Genomic DNA, 14,648 nt, shown 5'->3' with positions numbered 1-14,648 from the left:
CTGAAGATGAGCCAGCAGTGTGCCCAGGTGGCCAAGAGAGCCAATAGCATCCTGGCCTGCATCAGGAACAGTGTGGCCAGTAGGACAAGGGAGGTTATTCTGCCCCTGTACTCAGCACTGGTCAGGCCACACCTTGAGTACTGTGTCCAGTTCTGGGCCCCTCAATTCAAGAGAGATGTTGAGGTGCTGGAACATGTCCAGAGAAGGGCAACAAAGCTGGTGAGGGGCCTGAACACAAACCCTATGAGGAGAGGTTGAGGCAGCTGGGCCTGTTTAGCCTGGAGAAGAGGAGGCTCAGGGGTGATCTTATTACTGTCTACAACTACCTGAAGGGGCATTGTAGCCAGGTGGGGGCTGGCCTCTTCTCCCAGGTAACCAGCAATAGAACAAGGGGACACAGTCTCAAGTTGTGCCAGGGTAGGTATAGGCTGGATGTTAGGAAGAAGTTCTTCACAGAGAGAGTGATTGGCATTGGAATGGGCTGCCCAGGGAGGTGGTGGAGGCACCGTCCCTGGGGGTCTTCAAGCAAAGCCTGGATGAGGCACTTAGTGCCATGGTCTAGTTGATTGGATAGGGCTGGGTGCTAGGTTGGACTGGATGATCTTGGAGGTCTCTTCCAACCTGGATGATTCTATGATTCTATGATAGCCACATTGCTTTACTACTGCTGTTAGAGTAATGAGATTGTTTAGGGGAAGGAGTGGGAAAAAAGACTCGAACGATTGCTGATATAATTCTACTGACCTGTTCAGAATATCTTTTATATAACAACAGATTCCAGTGATCATAACTGGCTTTACTCTTACAGCTTTTCAGTTGGTTCTTACATATTCCAGAGGCACATAGGAGGTAATACAGAAAAATATAATATAAAGAATTTACATTCCAGCTATATATTCTCCAGTATTATATATATGTGTGTGTGTGTACAAATATACAGAGAAAGAAACTCCAGGTACAAAACCAGTCAATAGGTAAATTTTAAGCAAGCCCCACAACCCCCCCTATTCAGATTAATAAAAAACAATGTATAGGGAAAAGGTAACTGAAAAATTTCTCAAACTACTTTTCAGCACTCCCAAACCAGAAGATATTAGGCAAACTGTTGTGTCAAATGATTTCAGGAGCAGATGCCTGCAGAAGGCACTATCTGAAATGGTGTTCTGCAGTTAGAGGAATGGGTCTCAGTCTTTAAAAGGTGACTGGCTGGACAGTCTGTTGGCACAGGCAGTATCTGGAGGCAGTGGAGCAACCTTTTGTTCAGACTCCATGGAGCTGCAGTAGCTGTGGGGATTTAGAGCTGGCCTGCCTGTCCATCTGGGCTTGTGTCCATCTGAAAAGTACCATGCTGACTCACTAACAGAGCCAGCTTGCCAGGAAGGTCCAGGTGCCTTACTCTGCTCCTGCTCATGAAAACTGTCCTTCTGCCATCAATGGGGAAGGGCATGTGGGTGTGAAAGTCATGTAAACAAAGGTGTAAACCTTACATCTGCTGGGCAGAAAGAAAAGTCTTCAGCATTGCATGACTCACAACAAAACCACACCTTTCCCCTTCAAGACAAAGCCTGCAAGCCTGGCTAATGCTCTTTACCTGTCTCCTAGTCATTTTTTTTCTCTTCCCTGTTTTCTTCCACCAGGCAGTGGCCTTCTCTGACCTAAAGATGTGGAAAGAACCTTAGGTGGGAAAAAGGCACTGGGAACCACTACTGTAACTAGAAAATGTGCAAGCTTGTGCTTCTGTGTTGATGATGAAATACAGGAGAAGATTAAAAGAACAAGCTTGCTGAATCCAGTCTTCCCTGAAGTATGAATTCAACTGGAATTATACTGGTGGAATTATACTCAGGTGAGACTGTCTCAAATCCATGCAGAAACCTAACCTACCATTCAAGCAGAAATAGAAAGTGCTGGGTAGTTGATCTGCTTGTTGAGTGATTTGATCAGGTGCTGCCCTGGGGTAGGTTGTAGTGGTTGATGGGGAAAGCTGTATGAAAGGGACAGTGGAAAAGGATGGTACTTGCCCTGTGTTGCCAAGAAAACCCCACTACATGAAAAACTCAGCCCATTATGAAATTCAGGCATTTCCCTCATGTTGATCTCTCCCTAGACAATGAAAGGAAGTGGTGTTTGGAGACTTCACTGTAAGCCTTAAACAAGAACTAAACCCTCTCAATATCATCACTGACACCATGAGCAATGTTTGGAGAATATTGCTGTTCATTTTGAAGCTATACAGGGAAATCTTAAGGTTTACTATGTAGAAATCATTCAGGCTACAGCAGCAAAGTTGGCTTGTAGAAGGGCATATGCACCCCAAAATGGATCATTTGGCTCTCTTCCATTTATATTAACTGGTTTAGTGGTAGGTATTTTCTAGTCCCATGAACCATGCCTCATTTGATGCTGATGGCTGTTTTTCAAAGCAATGCTGACCACTTAACTGTAGGAAGATCATAAAATGGTTTAGGTTGGAAGAGACCTCAAAGATCATCCAGTTCCAACCCCCTGCCATAGGCAGGGACACCTCCCACTAGAACAGCTTGCTCAAGCGAAGCTATTCTAGCCAATGTCCTTGCACCTGACCTTACTGAGGTAGACTTATGTCACCCTGATTGCTTGCTTTTAAATGAGTTTTTGTGAATGGCTGTTCTCTATTTGGGGATTTGGATGTCCAGAACCTAAAGAATTATTCTGATAAAGAGCAAGAGCTTGAAGGCGTAGAAAGTGACAGGTAGAAAATGAAAGTAGGATAGAAATCTTCATTGCCCATGTCCAAAGTGGGTGTGAATTCAGAATAGGGTTATGATACCTGCTTTGTGATGTAGCAAATGACTTTTTAAGGTCAAGACAATAAAGGACTCTGCCTAGAATGCACAACTGCTGTATTTTCATGTTGTGGTCAAAACTAGCTGATCTCTTTGCAAGACCATATAAAGCTGCTGTTTTCCCTGTGTAAATGAACGTGTTAAGGTGACAATGGCTTCTAAGAGCTTCATCCCATTATTTGATGTAAGGCCAGCTGGAAGGCCTTGATTTTCTTCATGTAATTTTATGAAGCAGCAGGTCTGTCTGATAATTAACTTCACTCTATTTCCATCAAATACTGCTGGAAACTTTGGCTTAGTAAAAACACAGAACACGCAGCAGCAGCTTTTATGGCAGAGCAGATGTGTAATGCTAGGAACACCACTCTTCAAATGCTTTTCTACTGCTGGAAAAGGTGTTATATTTCTGTAGCTTATAAAAGTGCACCAGGCACAGCTTAGAGGACCAGAAGTGCTGTCTGTGTGTGAGAGAATCAGGATATTTGGCCATGCTGTCAAGTTTGGATGCTTTTAGTAAAATCTGCAGATGCTACATGATGTGGATATTGGTGTTCTTACTTGTCATTCTGTTAACTGAGGAGACCCAAGACCACAGACAATTCATCATCTAGACATTCAACAGGCAGGATCTTTTTCCTTTCATAACCTTCCCAATTCATATTTAAACCCCCAACAACAACAGTGACAACGAAAACCCCGTTGAAATTGACGAGAGCAGCTAGGAAAGCAATGAAAAGTCCTGGTCAGGGGAGCTGCCACCCAGCACCTCCAGTGACTGATCTGACTAACAAGAGTCTGCCAATCTCCCATGAATATCAGTGCTGCCAGCTTGGCTTTCAGAGTCGTTTTTAAGGCAGTAATTGTCCTTGCAAACCAGCAATACAATTTAACTACTACTATCTAAACTAGTTTTGCAGTCATCCACTTTCTGAAGTCACCACATTTTATTGTCTGCCCACAGTACAATGATACCAAAACATCCATGTGTTTAACAAAAAGAAACACCTTCGTAGAAACGTTGATAGTGCTTTGATATCCTCTGTCACAGCTGGGGCTCTGTTAGACGTTGCTAGAGGTCTCTCCACTGGAAAATTCCCCGGTTGCACTGGGCAGGACAAACTTCACGTATCTGCCCTTCTCCCAGCCCCTCCTGATCCGCAGAAGTCTCTGCTGGATGCAGGGCAAAATGAAGATGACTTTTGCTATGATCACAGTACATGGGACGAGCAGTGTGAGGGTGTAGGTTGGAGGCAGGTAAAATTTGTACTGGTTCTCATCAAAGGCCCTTGACCATCCATATGTGAGCGTGTGCAGAGTGCTGATTACCAAGGCAATAAATCCAAGTGTGGACTAAAAGGAAGAGAAACACACAGCAGTTAGCAGAGGACCTTGTGCCTGCCTATAGTCTTCTATGTTGTTTTACACTATTTTCAGAGTGCACATAGCACAGAGAAAGCAGTGAGTATTCCTGAGGTTCTTGGACAGAATCAGATGTGACTGGAAACCTTTCCTGGGTAGTGTGCCAGACTGCATTTTTCTTTCTCTAATCAGAGGTTAAGTGTGATATTAGAAACTCAGCAGGAGTTTCCCAGAAGATGCTGCCAACTCAGCTGAGAGGTGGGCTCCTGCCTCCATGTGAATCAGCAGATCCCAGCCCCTGCTGAGCTAGTAACTGCAGGCAGCTCACAAATGCACCTCCCAAGCCACAGCTGCCAGCTCCACTGCCTGCTGGTGCACGGCTGAGGAGAGGCTGCTGACTGGTGGGGTGAAGCGGCAGCTCCAGACCAGCATTTGGCACCATCAGAAGTCAGTGAAGCTGTAGCTTCACACAGAGCAAAGATACCTTCAGGTAACTGCCATCACCTACAGAAAAATGAAACTGCAGGGACAAGTGCTCTGTTCTGAGCTGTGCAACAGCCCTGAAAGTTTCCTTCTCTGTCCTAGAGATCTGTGTTGGTTTGTGAGCCAGAGAATCAGGTAGTATGATGGACTAGGTCACTGAAATGGGGAGTCAAGAGCACTTTATCCACTCAGGGAGGCAGCAAGAACCCAGCCACTCTTCTGGAGACAAGAACTTCCCCCATTTTCATCTGAGATCATGGCTCCCAAGCATCCATCGAGATAACAACATGCCTCAATATTTTGAGACCCATCTGAGGGCTGCTCTCAAGAGGGATTTTAAATTGTGGTCCCCTCACTGGTGCTTTCCTGTCAGGATCAGAAGTGCAGACTATGCCAGCTCCCTCTGCTCGCTGGCACTCATCAGGAGCCAGGCACTCAGCCCTGGGGGCATCTCAAGTACAAGCCTTTGCTGCTGTTTTTTCAAAGAAAAGCACAGGTCTAACTGCTGCTCCACTCTGGATGCTTGGTCTAAGCCTGCAATAACCAAATTTCAAGATACAGGGGAAAAACTTGCTGCTGATGTCCCTACCTTAAAGAAGGAAGCCTTTACAAGTCAAAGTATCTGGCTTGGTGCAGCTAGTCATGACTGAGATCAGCAAGGTCTTCCTGATGGTATGCCCAGGAAAGAGGACACAGTAGGGAAGGGATTAGAGCAAGACAAGAGGAAGGACTACTTATTTTCTCTCTAAAACTCTTAGCTGGAAAATGACTCAATTCAAAGGATCTCTTCTCATGTTTTATTATTGGGAAACTATTTAAAAAACCTTTAAAAATGTACCATGCTGTTACCAACAAACTAGGCCAAGATGCCTCTAACCTTCAGAGCTAATCATTTAGGCAGCTGACAGGAATGAGCAGAGCAGGAAAGCTCCAAAACATGCTACCAGATCTCAACACTTCACTTCTTCAGCACCTACCAGGCAGTTATCTGGGTGTTGCTGACTCCTGCCAAGATTTCATCTGTGTGACCTCCTGCTAAGGTAGGGAACTCTTCCCTGTGTTACAACTGAGCATTAATTAATCAAGGTTGTGCCAGGAGTCAGGAGCAGATGTCTGAAGTGAACCTCAGTCCTGCAGACATCCCCACACCCATCCTTTCTGTGGGGACAGTTGTCCTTACCAGAAGCCATGTGCTATTCCTAAACCAAAGCTGTAACAAGCAGCAACCCTGAATAGGGTCAGTATTGGTTTCACTTGGAAAATTAAGGAGGAGCTTGTGGCAATATGCCATGATCACAGCTGAACCTGATAGCTCAGCCATCATTTATTGACTCTGAGCTTCTCTCTAACAGGCACAAAAAAAAACCAACCCTTGAGTGGAAAAGGTTGCAAGCACCAGCTTGAGACTGATCTGGCAGAGCAGAGATGTAAAGCAAGGCAAGGGGAAAGGGGAGAGGGTGAAGCCCTAGGGCAGCAGATGCCTTCTGCCCTAGGTGAAGGGTGCTTTTGGAGTCAGCCTGAGCAGGGCCCTGTGCACGGCAGACATAGGAGCTGGAGATAATGAGTTTGTTCCTCTACATGTTCTCTTTCAGTTGCTGATGGTACTGGGGGAAAGTAGAAATGGAAATTAGTAGGACAAAAGGTGAGGAACCATCACAGGCACCCAGTGACCCACCTTTGTGTGCAGACAGCAGGGGGCAAGAAACAAAAAAGCTAATTGGCAGAAAAAAGCACCGATAAGCCGCTGGTGGCTGGAAACAGTGCAGCTCCTCAGACAGCAGCAGTGGCTTCATCCACTCGTAACACAGGAGGGGCTGTCTAGTGAGCAGGTGGTGCCCAGGGGGTCCCACTGCTGATGCTGGCTGAAGGACCTGCGTTCAGCAGGGCTCGATGGTTGCACTTGCCAGACAGGCTGTCAGCCAGGCACAGGTTGGTCAGTACTAAAACATCCTGCTGGTAGCATCTTGGCTTAGTATACACAGCTCACCATATACTCCGTGTACTACAATGCAGAGGCTGCTGAAAGGCCCATGGGGGTTGTATGGCCACCATGCTTAGCCTAGATACCACACAGAGTTTTGAAGCTCTGCTTTTATTTATGCTTTCAATGCAGTTTCTGGCTACGAAATGGTTTTGTTTGGTTGGGGTTTTGTTTTGTTTAGTTTATTTTTGTTTGCTTGTTTGTTTTCAGCAGTGGCAGAGTTTTCTTTTGCACTGTTGCAGCACCACCCATGGGAGGTGTTAAAGCCCTCCATGAAAAAGAGCGGCATGAAGATAGTGTCTTCCTAACGCAGGCTTTGCACGGATTTTCTGCTCTGTATTAACTCTTAGGTCTCCACAGCGCCTTGGTGTCTGCGAGGCTCCCTGTAATGCATCATCCAAGGTGATTCAGTCCTGTGTGGCTCATTTAGAAATGCCTGGGCAGCATCCAAAGCAAACAGCCCCTTCCTGACCCAAATATGTTTTCGACTTCTGCTGCCGTCAGTCCTGTGAAGTCATTAGCTCCATGGAAGCAGCTCTGGATCACACTTCGTTGACGGCAGGGTTAGAAAGGGGCTGATGACAGATTCTTTATATCTTGTGGTGCACAAGCTAAGAAAGAAACCAGGTCAATTCAACCTTCAAATTCCAGGAGGACTTCTCAGGATGGGAAGGTAAAGGCCACCATACACATTTGTACTTCTCAGCCAATTAGATCTGATTTGTAAATCACTGGGGAACATTAAAAATGCCTCCCATAGACTGAATTACATTTGAATCACTCCTGCTGTCCACTGCCTAGAGGTCTGCTAATCAAAACTGGACATAGAGGGGAACTCTGTATCCAATTTAACTTTATTTAATCGAAATGTGCATCTTCAAGGAATAAAAATTAACTGTTTTATTCCTCAAACCTTAGCAGCAATCCCAAAGGGATTTTTGTCTTGTCTGGCTAGAGATGTGTGTTTGAAGAGTGTGGCAGCATCCGATGACATTAATACGGGTGCATACATTGCTGCTGGAAAAGGTCAGACTTGGATGCTGGGTAAGGAGGGGACTAAAGTGGTCTTGAAATTGCAACAAACTGCAGCCCTCTCTCAAACAAAGCTTTTGGTGCAGCGCCTCTCAAACACACCAGCCAGTTCAACTGGGATGGCAATAAATTGCTACATTGTCTGGGAGTCATCTGCCTGGTTGGCTACCCTCTGCATTTCCCCTCTTTCACTCCTCCCAGGTATGATGCCTCTGATGTGCTGTGAAAGGGTCAAGTGCTCAACATCCCAGATATTTGAGAAATCAGCCTCGTGCTTCACCCCTTGTATTTACACTGTGCTGCTGTGCATTAATGCTGGGAGGCTCACACTGCGCTGTGGTGAAGTGTTAACCTCTGGAGCCTGGCAGCAGTAGTTGTACCTGCTCCTGACTGCATCACCAACTTACTGAGGAGGAAATAATTTAAGAGTCCTCACTGAAAAAAAACCCACAGACAACAAAACCAACCCAACGCCAAAACCAGAAGCTAACACGCTAAGGGATTTCTAACCTGCACTTTTGATATGACATTTCCACAGCAGGGCACAAGCCAGCCGTGCCTCTGCTGCATGTGATCAGCTGGGAGCTTGTGTTGCCCTGTCACGCTTTATCCCACACGGACAGAAATAGGTCTGTCTTTCCATGAACTAAGCCAGCTAGTTCCCATGTGGGCCAGCCAAAAGCTGTTGATATACCCTCAGAATGATGCAGGAAGGGGTCCCAAAGGGGCATCAGCAACAGTAGCATGACATGCACTGGTAGGAGACCGCAGCACTACCTGCCGTGATGTATATATTACATCACACAATGCCAGCACCTTCCAGGACAGCTGCCAGGCTGTCTGGGCAGCCAAAGAGGAATGAAGGGGGGGTTCCAAAACTGCTTCCAGGCTGCAAGGAGATAATTCCCTTCATCTGTGACTCTTAGTACAAGATGCCTAAGGCAGGATCGATTAGCCAATGTGCCGGCGGCTGCAGCCCTCCTGCGAGAGATGGTGGCAAGAATTAACATTCTCCCATTGTCTGCTCTGAGCGAATGGTTTAAAGCCAGGTTTCCCTTCTCCCTGAGGGATGATTTCTTGGGGTCAAGCTCTCCTGGTGAGGCTTTTCTGCTCAATGTAAATAATTACTCACTAGTCCACAGGAAGAGAAGGGAAAATACAAACTGACTAGCTCTTTGGGGCACTTGTGGGGGAAGCTGTGGGGCAGGTTGCCAACTCCTGCTCTAACAAATACTGCATTATTTATATGTTGCTGAAGAGCTTCAACAGGAGAGGCTGGATGACAGATATTCACTCCCATATCCCCAGACCCTGCCCTCCCCTTTTGAAGGGTCAGGTGTGCACTGCTGTGATGCATGGAGAGGCTCTGCAGGGCAGATGCAGGGGTACAGAGTCCTGCAGGGGATCATCCATGTGAGGGTGACACACAGGTCAGTGCTGCAGGCCTTGAAGCTGGGTGCCCACTAAGCAATAGTGACACAGGAGACATAGGCAAGGAGGGGTTTCAGGGCTACAGGATATGACAGTGACATGGTGAGGGGAATCTGCCCTCAAAATTGGCTCTAATGTGCAGGGAATACGTGAAGGCTCATTCCCTGTTATCCTTGTTAGTTAGCCCATGCCTGGTTCTAAGTGCATCTCCAAGAATGTTACATCCCCTGAGTTTGGGGTTTGTGAACGTCCCATGTAGTGGACTCAAGTTACTAAGGGAATTTGGCCCTTGGGAGCTTGGACATTGCTACAATCGGGAAGAAGATGCCTAAACCATTGAATGAGTTTGGAGAAAGATTCCTAACTCACTCTTTAGAATCATACATGGACCTTCTGCTGAAATTACACCCAGCTCTCTGTTTCTTGGTCTCTGGCATTTTAACAGACCAGCCTAAGCTTTTTTTGATCCTGTCTATTGAACATCTGTGGCATTCAAGCTCTGCCAAACCTGACCTTCTCCTGCACTGGCCTCTCATGCGCTTTTGATTTTATAACCTCATTCCCTGTGAAATGCAAGGGCAGGTCTGTGTCCTGCAGCCAGCCCTCCCTGGTGGGTTACTTACCTGCCCTCCACAGCCTGGTGCAAACTCCTTGCAGCAGCTCTGACATGTTGTGCATGACTGACATGTGACTGGCTCCAAGGTGGTTCTTGCTCATGGAAGTGAACATCCCTGCCCTCTCAAAACCACCCCAAGGCTTTCTGCTTTTCTACCTCATGTGACTTCAGGAGGTGTTGAGCTGTGAGTGGCTGGGCTGCTCCTGGACACCAGGCAAGGAGGGAGAGGACTCTGCAGGGGAGTGTCATGCAGTCAAAGTCCTGGGTATTTTGTTCTCAGGATCTCAAGCTAATGCTGCTAATTGCAGGGTGAGAAAGAACTTCAGCCAAGACATTAAAGACTCCCTCCTTGGAAAGCTTGCAGCTAATCCTCATGTGGATGCTCATGACATTACATTTTCCCTTCCCCCCCAAGACAGCAGCACCCTCAGCAGACTGGGCAAGCCCTGAGTGAAAGCAACACAGCTCTCCTGGGATACACCACATCCCACTGTCATTGCCACTTGGCTTTGTCTTCTGGGAAGTGGTCTACAGCTCCAAGGTGCACAGGGAGGTACGGAGTGTCAGGTTTCGCCCCTGGTACTAATGTGCACCTTGCAGTGATGTTCTGGGACAGCATGTCAACATCTGCCCTCCCTCATCTGTGGGAGGGCTTGACTCTGACTGCAGAACCACTTTGGCACCAACAAATGTCAACTTTACCTGGATGAAACTGAATTCCCTCCAGTTGAGAGAGTTTGCGATAGATGGAAGTGACGTGATGGCAAGTAACGACAGCAAGCCCAGGGCAATTATTCCAACAGAGAGATAAATCTCCATCCTCCAGACTTCCTCCTCTACCCAGATATTCATCTTCTTCTCCATAGCCTGGTGTGACAATGAATGTTTGTTAAAACAGAGCACTTAGGATCGGAGGAACTGAATTTTATTTGTATTTGGTTTGGGTTTGGAAGCAGGGTTTCCTGGATGAACACCAGGTCCTATTCACACCTTCTTGCCTGTCTGGGGGTGTGTGCAAATGTTCTTCTATCCCACTTCTACTTGGCCAAAGCTAGACCTGATCTGAAGCCTGCTGGGAATAACTGCTGAATGCTTACAACTTCCACAGCCCTTAACCACAGCAGCAAGCCCCAAAGTTGCATTTGGAAAGACAGAATGAGAAGTCTGTTTAAAGCCAAGAAAGCAAATACAGATGCTTGACTATACAGTAGTCTCCTAATAACCTTTGTTTTAAGTGCATTTAGTGGGGAAATTGTTCATGCTAATGGAAGGGATGATGGGTTTTATGCTGCATGGCAAGGAGGAACATTTAGAACCATCCTTTTTAGCCCATTAAATGGGTTTAATTTACTAAACAAAGATGTTGCAATAAAACAGGAGATAGAGAGGAAATGAACACAGGATGCTTGCCTGAAATTAATGTGTGACTGTGGCAATGTGAGAAGGACCTGCTCTGGGCTGGAGCTGAGAGGCTGGGGATGTTGCCTGATGGATGCCTTGAACAGGCACTGCTGCTGATACCAGCCATCCTGCTCCCATCTGCCTCAACAGCCCCTTCCTTCCTCTCTGCTGGCACAAGCATTTGGAAGCACTAGGGAAGATAACCCAGCATAGAAAGCAGACTGGTTGTGAGGCAGATCAAGTTCCCCACTCAGCTTGTGCCATCCCAGGATGGAGCAGGGCAGAGCAACTAGAAGCTAGGGGCAGAAGGGCAGAATGCCATTTTCTCATGGCACTGCCAAGTTAGAGAGTTGGCTTAGTTGCCAGAAGGTAGCAATCTCATGCTTGATAAACACTGCCAAGAATATCAAAGTTATTTTCCATTTCCTTGTTCTCTTAGACTAAGACAAGTTCTTTGCCATCATTTTGTAAAACTCCTGGAGGCAGTGAGATGGGGATACACATTCCACAAAACAACCCCCGCCCTGGGGTTATGATATGGTCAGAGTGAGAAACAGAGATCTCCCAAAATCTAGGGAGAAAAGTTGAAGGTAACTCTGCTCCCTCCACCACGGGATTCATTCCCTCCTAATATGTTTTCTTGCCTCTGCCCTAGCCTCAAAAACGCCAGGTGCTGGGAAAGGCTGCTTTCACAGGCATGCCTGTGCTCCTGGGGAGCAATAGAACGGAGTTTTCACCCTGGCTATAAATGAACAGAGAACACCTTGCTGGAGTGACTGATCTTTACTGTGCATGGGTGCATGCCTGCTACGTGATGTGTGGCTGCCCCACGGAGGAAGTGCTCATACAGAGAACAGCTTATTCCCACTGTGAATACAAAAGCCAAGATACTACCCCTGCTATCTGACATCTGGATGTGTGTAGATTACTACAGGTGCTGACCTGAAGAGGACCCACATTACCTGCTTGACGGCCATCTCAATGAGCTGGTAGCGGTGGGAGCGGCGCATGGGCAGGCAGAGGCTGTACACAGCATGCAAAGCTGCACAGAAGAAGCTGAGGAGACCAATCTGCTTTCGGTGCTGGAGCCACTGGTCGAGCCAGTCTGGAAAGCGCCTGTATTTGGTGCCGTAGTAGAGCTGCGAGCAGGCTGCCACCACCCCGGGCAGGTAGACAAGGGACAGCATGACATAGGCCACGCAAGGCAGCGTTGTGTTGACCACCTCGATGGGGATCTTGTACAACTTGTTCTTCTGCTCCCTGATGTAAGGGTGGATGACCTGCCGGATCAGGTTGTAAGTGAAGAAACAAAGAAAGAGCCCCAGAGACAAGAAGATGGGGATTTTCCAGGCTGGCAAGAGGCGCAGGGGAATGTTCTCAATCTCGCAGGCTGATGACATGCATCCCATGTCCACTGGGGAGAACCCCATGACTTGAGCAATTTCTGCTACAATGCGCTTGGCCTCTTGGTTATCTGAGCAAAGCAGAACCTGCAAGGAACAGAAAGATACACACAGGGCAAAGAGAGGTGAGACTGCCGGGAAGCAGTGTGACAGGAGGGACGCTGTGCTAGAAGGAGCCTACATTATTCCACTAAGCATCACGCTTCCTGTCAGGCTCCCTGATGGGGATTTACCACGGCTGCCAAAGAACTCACTCCTGCACAGGCTTCCTTCCGTGTTTGCACCACCAGTTTGTTTTACTGGCTGTGTTTAGGTAAACAGGTAGTTAAATAAGACTCCTCACTTAGGCAGAAGCTCCAACACTACAGAGTGTGAAAAACTACCTGAGGGGTGGTTGTGGCCAGGGGGAGGTTGCTCTCTTCTCTCAGGTGGCCAGCACCAGAACAAGAGGACACAGCCTCAGGCTGTGACAGGAGAAATTTAGGCTCGAGGTGAGGAGAAAGTTCTTCACTGAGAGAGTCATTGGACACTGGAATGGGCTGCCCGGGGAGGTGGTGGAGTCGCCGTCCCTGGAGCTGTTCAAGGCAGGATTGGACGTGGCACTTGGTGCCATGGTCTAGCCTTGAGCTCTGTGGTAAAGGGTTGGACTTGATGATCTGTGAGGTCTCTTCCAATCCTAATAATACTGTGATACTGTAAATCAGAGTACTTAATTTCTTAGCAAAGAAATGCAGAAGCTATGGGGTGGTCTCTGAATGCTCCCTTCTTCTGGAGCTTAAGGCCATTTGCTGACACTGCCAGACCTCAGCTGCTGAAACTGTTGGGATTTGGCCCTTGTGAGAAGAAAACAATACCTGCTTATTTCCATCCCTGGCACCTGACTGCAGTGTCCACGCAGAAAGCACATTAAACCCTTTGACCACGGTGCAGGCTGGGAAGAGGGAAGCCAAGTACTCAGCATTGGATTCTTTGTGATGGTTGATCTCAGTGTTGTTACTAACATCCACCAGGATCTTGCCTGCCAGCACGTCAGCCAAGTCACAGAGGGTGGAGTAATGTTCCCTGAAAATAGCCACAAAAATGACATCTGTCTTCTTCACCGCTTCAGCCTGGAAGGTGACTTCTGCTGCGGAAGGGAAGAGGTTGGCTTTTCGCTTCGGGTTGCGGCTGCCAACCACCACCTTGAAGCCGGAGCACACCAGTCGGATGGTCAACGACCGTGCAAAGTCCCCGCTCCCCAGCACCCCAACGGTGCGCCCAGCCGCGGGCGTGCCGCTGGAGTCACCCTCCATGCTTCCGTGGCCCAGGAGGGGTTTGGCCATGTCTCCTCTGGACATCCTGTCAAGGAAAACAAGTGGAAATGCAAGTTCACTGTGAAGCTCTCACAGAGTCCCAGGCTGTATTTGTGGTCGTGGGGAAAAATGCCCCTTATGCCACTTGAACAGAAGCCCAGTAGCCCAGGACCCATCTGCCAAACCCACCACATGTGCAGTAATGCACAAGCACCATTGGAGGGGGCCAAAACACCACACTGGGCTGGAAAGCAAACGGTTTCCCAACTATGTGAGAGCCAACATCTACTCGATGGACTCATGCACCCTTTGCTGTTCTTAATGCTGATATTTCACGCTATAAAGCCAGGTCAATGTTTACAGCAACAAGAACCAACAACTCTCAAGACACTCCACGGAACTATCAGGTATCGTCCGAAAAGCCCAGAGCCAGGGGGCCTTGGGGAACCCTGAGCCCACATTTAGAGAAGACAGGGGTGCTTCTGACTTGCAAGAGCAGAAGAAAGGCAGAGAGTCTGAGTTGAAACGAAAGCATCTTAGAAGTGGTAAACGAAGAGAGTTGCAACCTTTGCCTGTTAACAATATTGAGGCCTGACAAGCTGCTTCAGCTCTTCCTTCAATGAGTAATGAGAACTCACTCGTGACATTTAAAAACATGTATTAAAATACGATGGGATTTGCCCATGAAAGATCTTGATAAGGTTTACAAACGTTAATGAATTTTGCCCTGTATCACTCTGCTATCTGTAACAGATTAGATATTGAGGTCATGGAGAGGTTTTAAGCAGATCAATAAATCCACAAGCAGTACGCCAGCCAGCCCTG

At 47.5% G+C, this 14,648-nt stretch overlaps 1 protein-coding gene across 1 annotated transcript; it reads right to left on the bottom strand.

Moving 5' to 3' along the window:
- Nucleotides 1–731: 731 nt before the first annotated feature.
- On the bottom strand, nucleotides 732–13,868 carry STEAP3 (STEAP3 metalloreductase). Its single transcript, XM_064156411.1, has 4 exons — nucleotides 13,386–13,868; nucleotides 12,091–12,618; nucleotides 10,430–10,594; nucleotides 732–4,175 (listed from the first exon to the last, which is right to left on the bottom strand). Exons 1-4 carry the CDS (start codon nucleotides 13,866–13,868, stop codon nucleotides 3,885–3,887), a joined length of 1,467 nt encoding a protein of 488 aa, XP_064012481.1. The 3' UTR covers nucleotides 732–3,884.
- Between the last annotated feature and the right edge of the window lie 780 nt (nucleotides 13,869–14,648).

This window comes from Pogoniulus pusillus, chromosome 2 (genome assembly GCF_015220805.1).
Source record: "Pogoniulus pusillus isolate bPogPus1 chromosome 2, bPogPus1.pri, whole genome shotgun sequence".
Lineage (NCBI taxonomy): Eukaryota > Metazoa > Chordata > Aves > Piciformes > Lybiidae > Pogoniulus > Pogoniulus pusillus.
The sequence above is the reverse complement of the archived record's forward strand: the minus strand, read 5'-3'. Positions and strand labels throughout refer to the sequence as shown.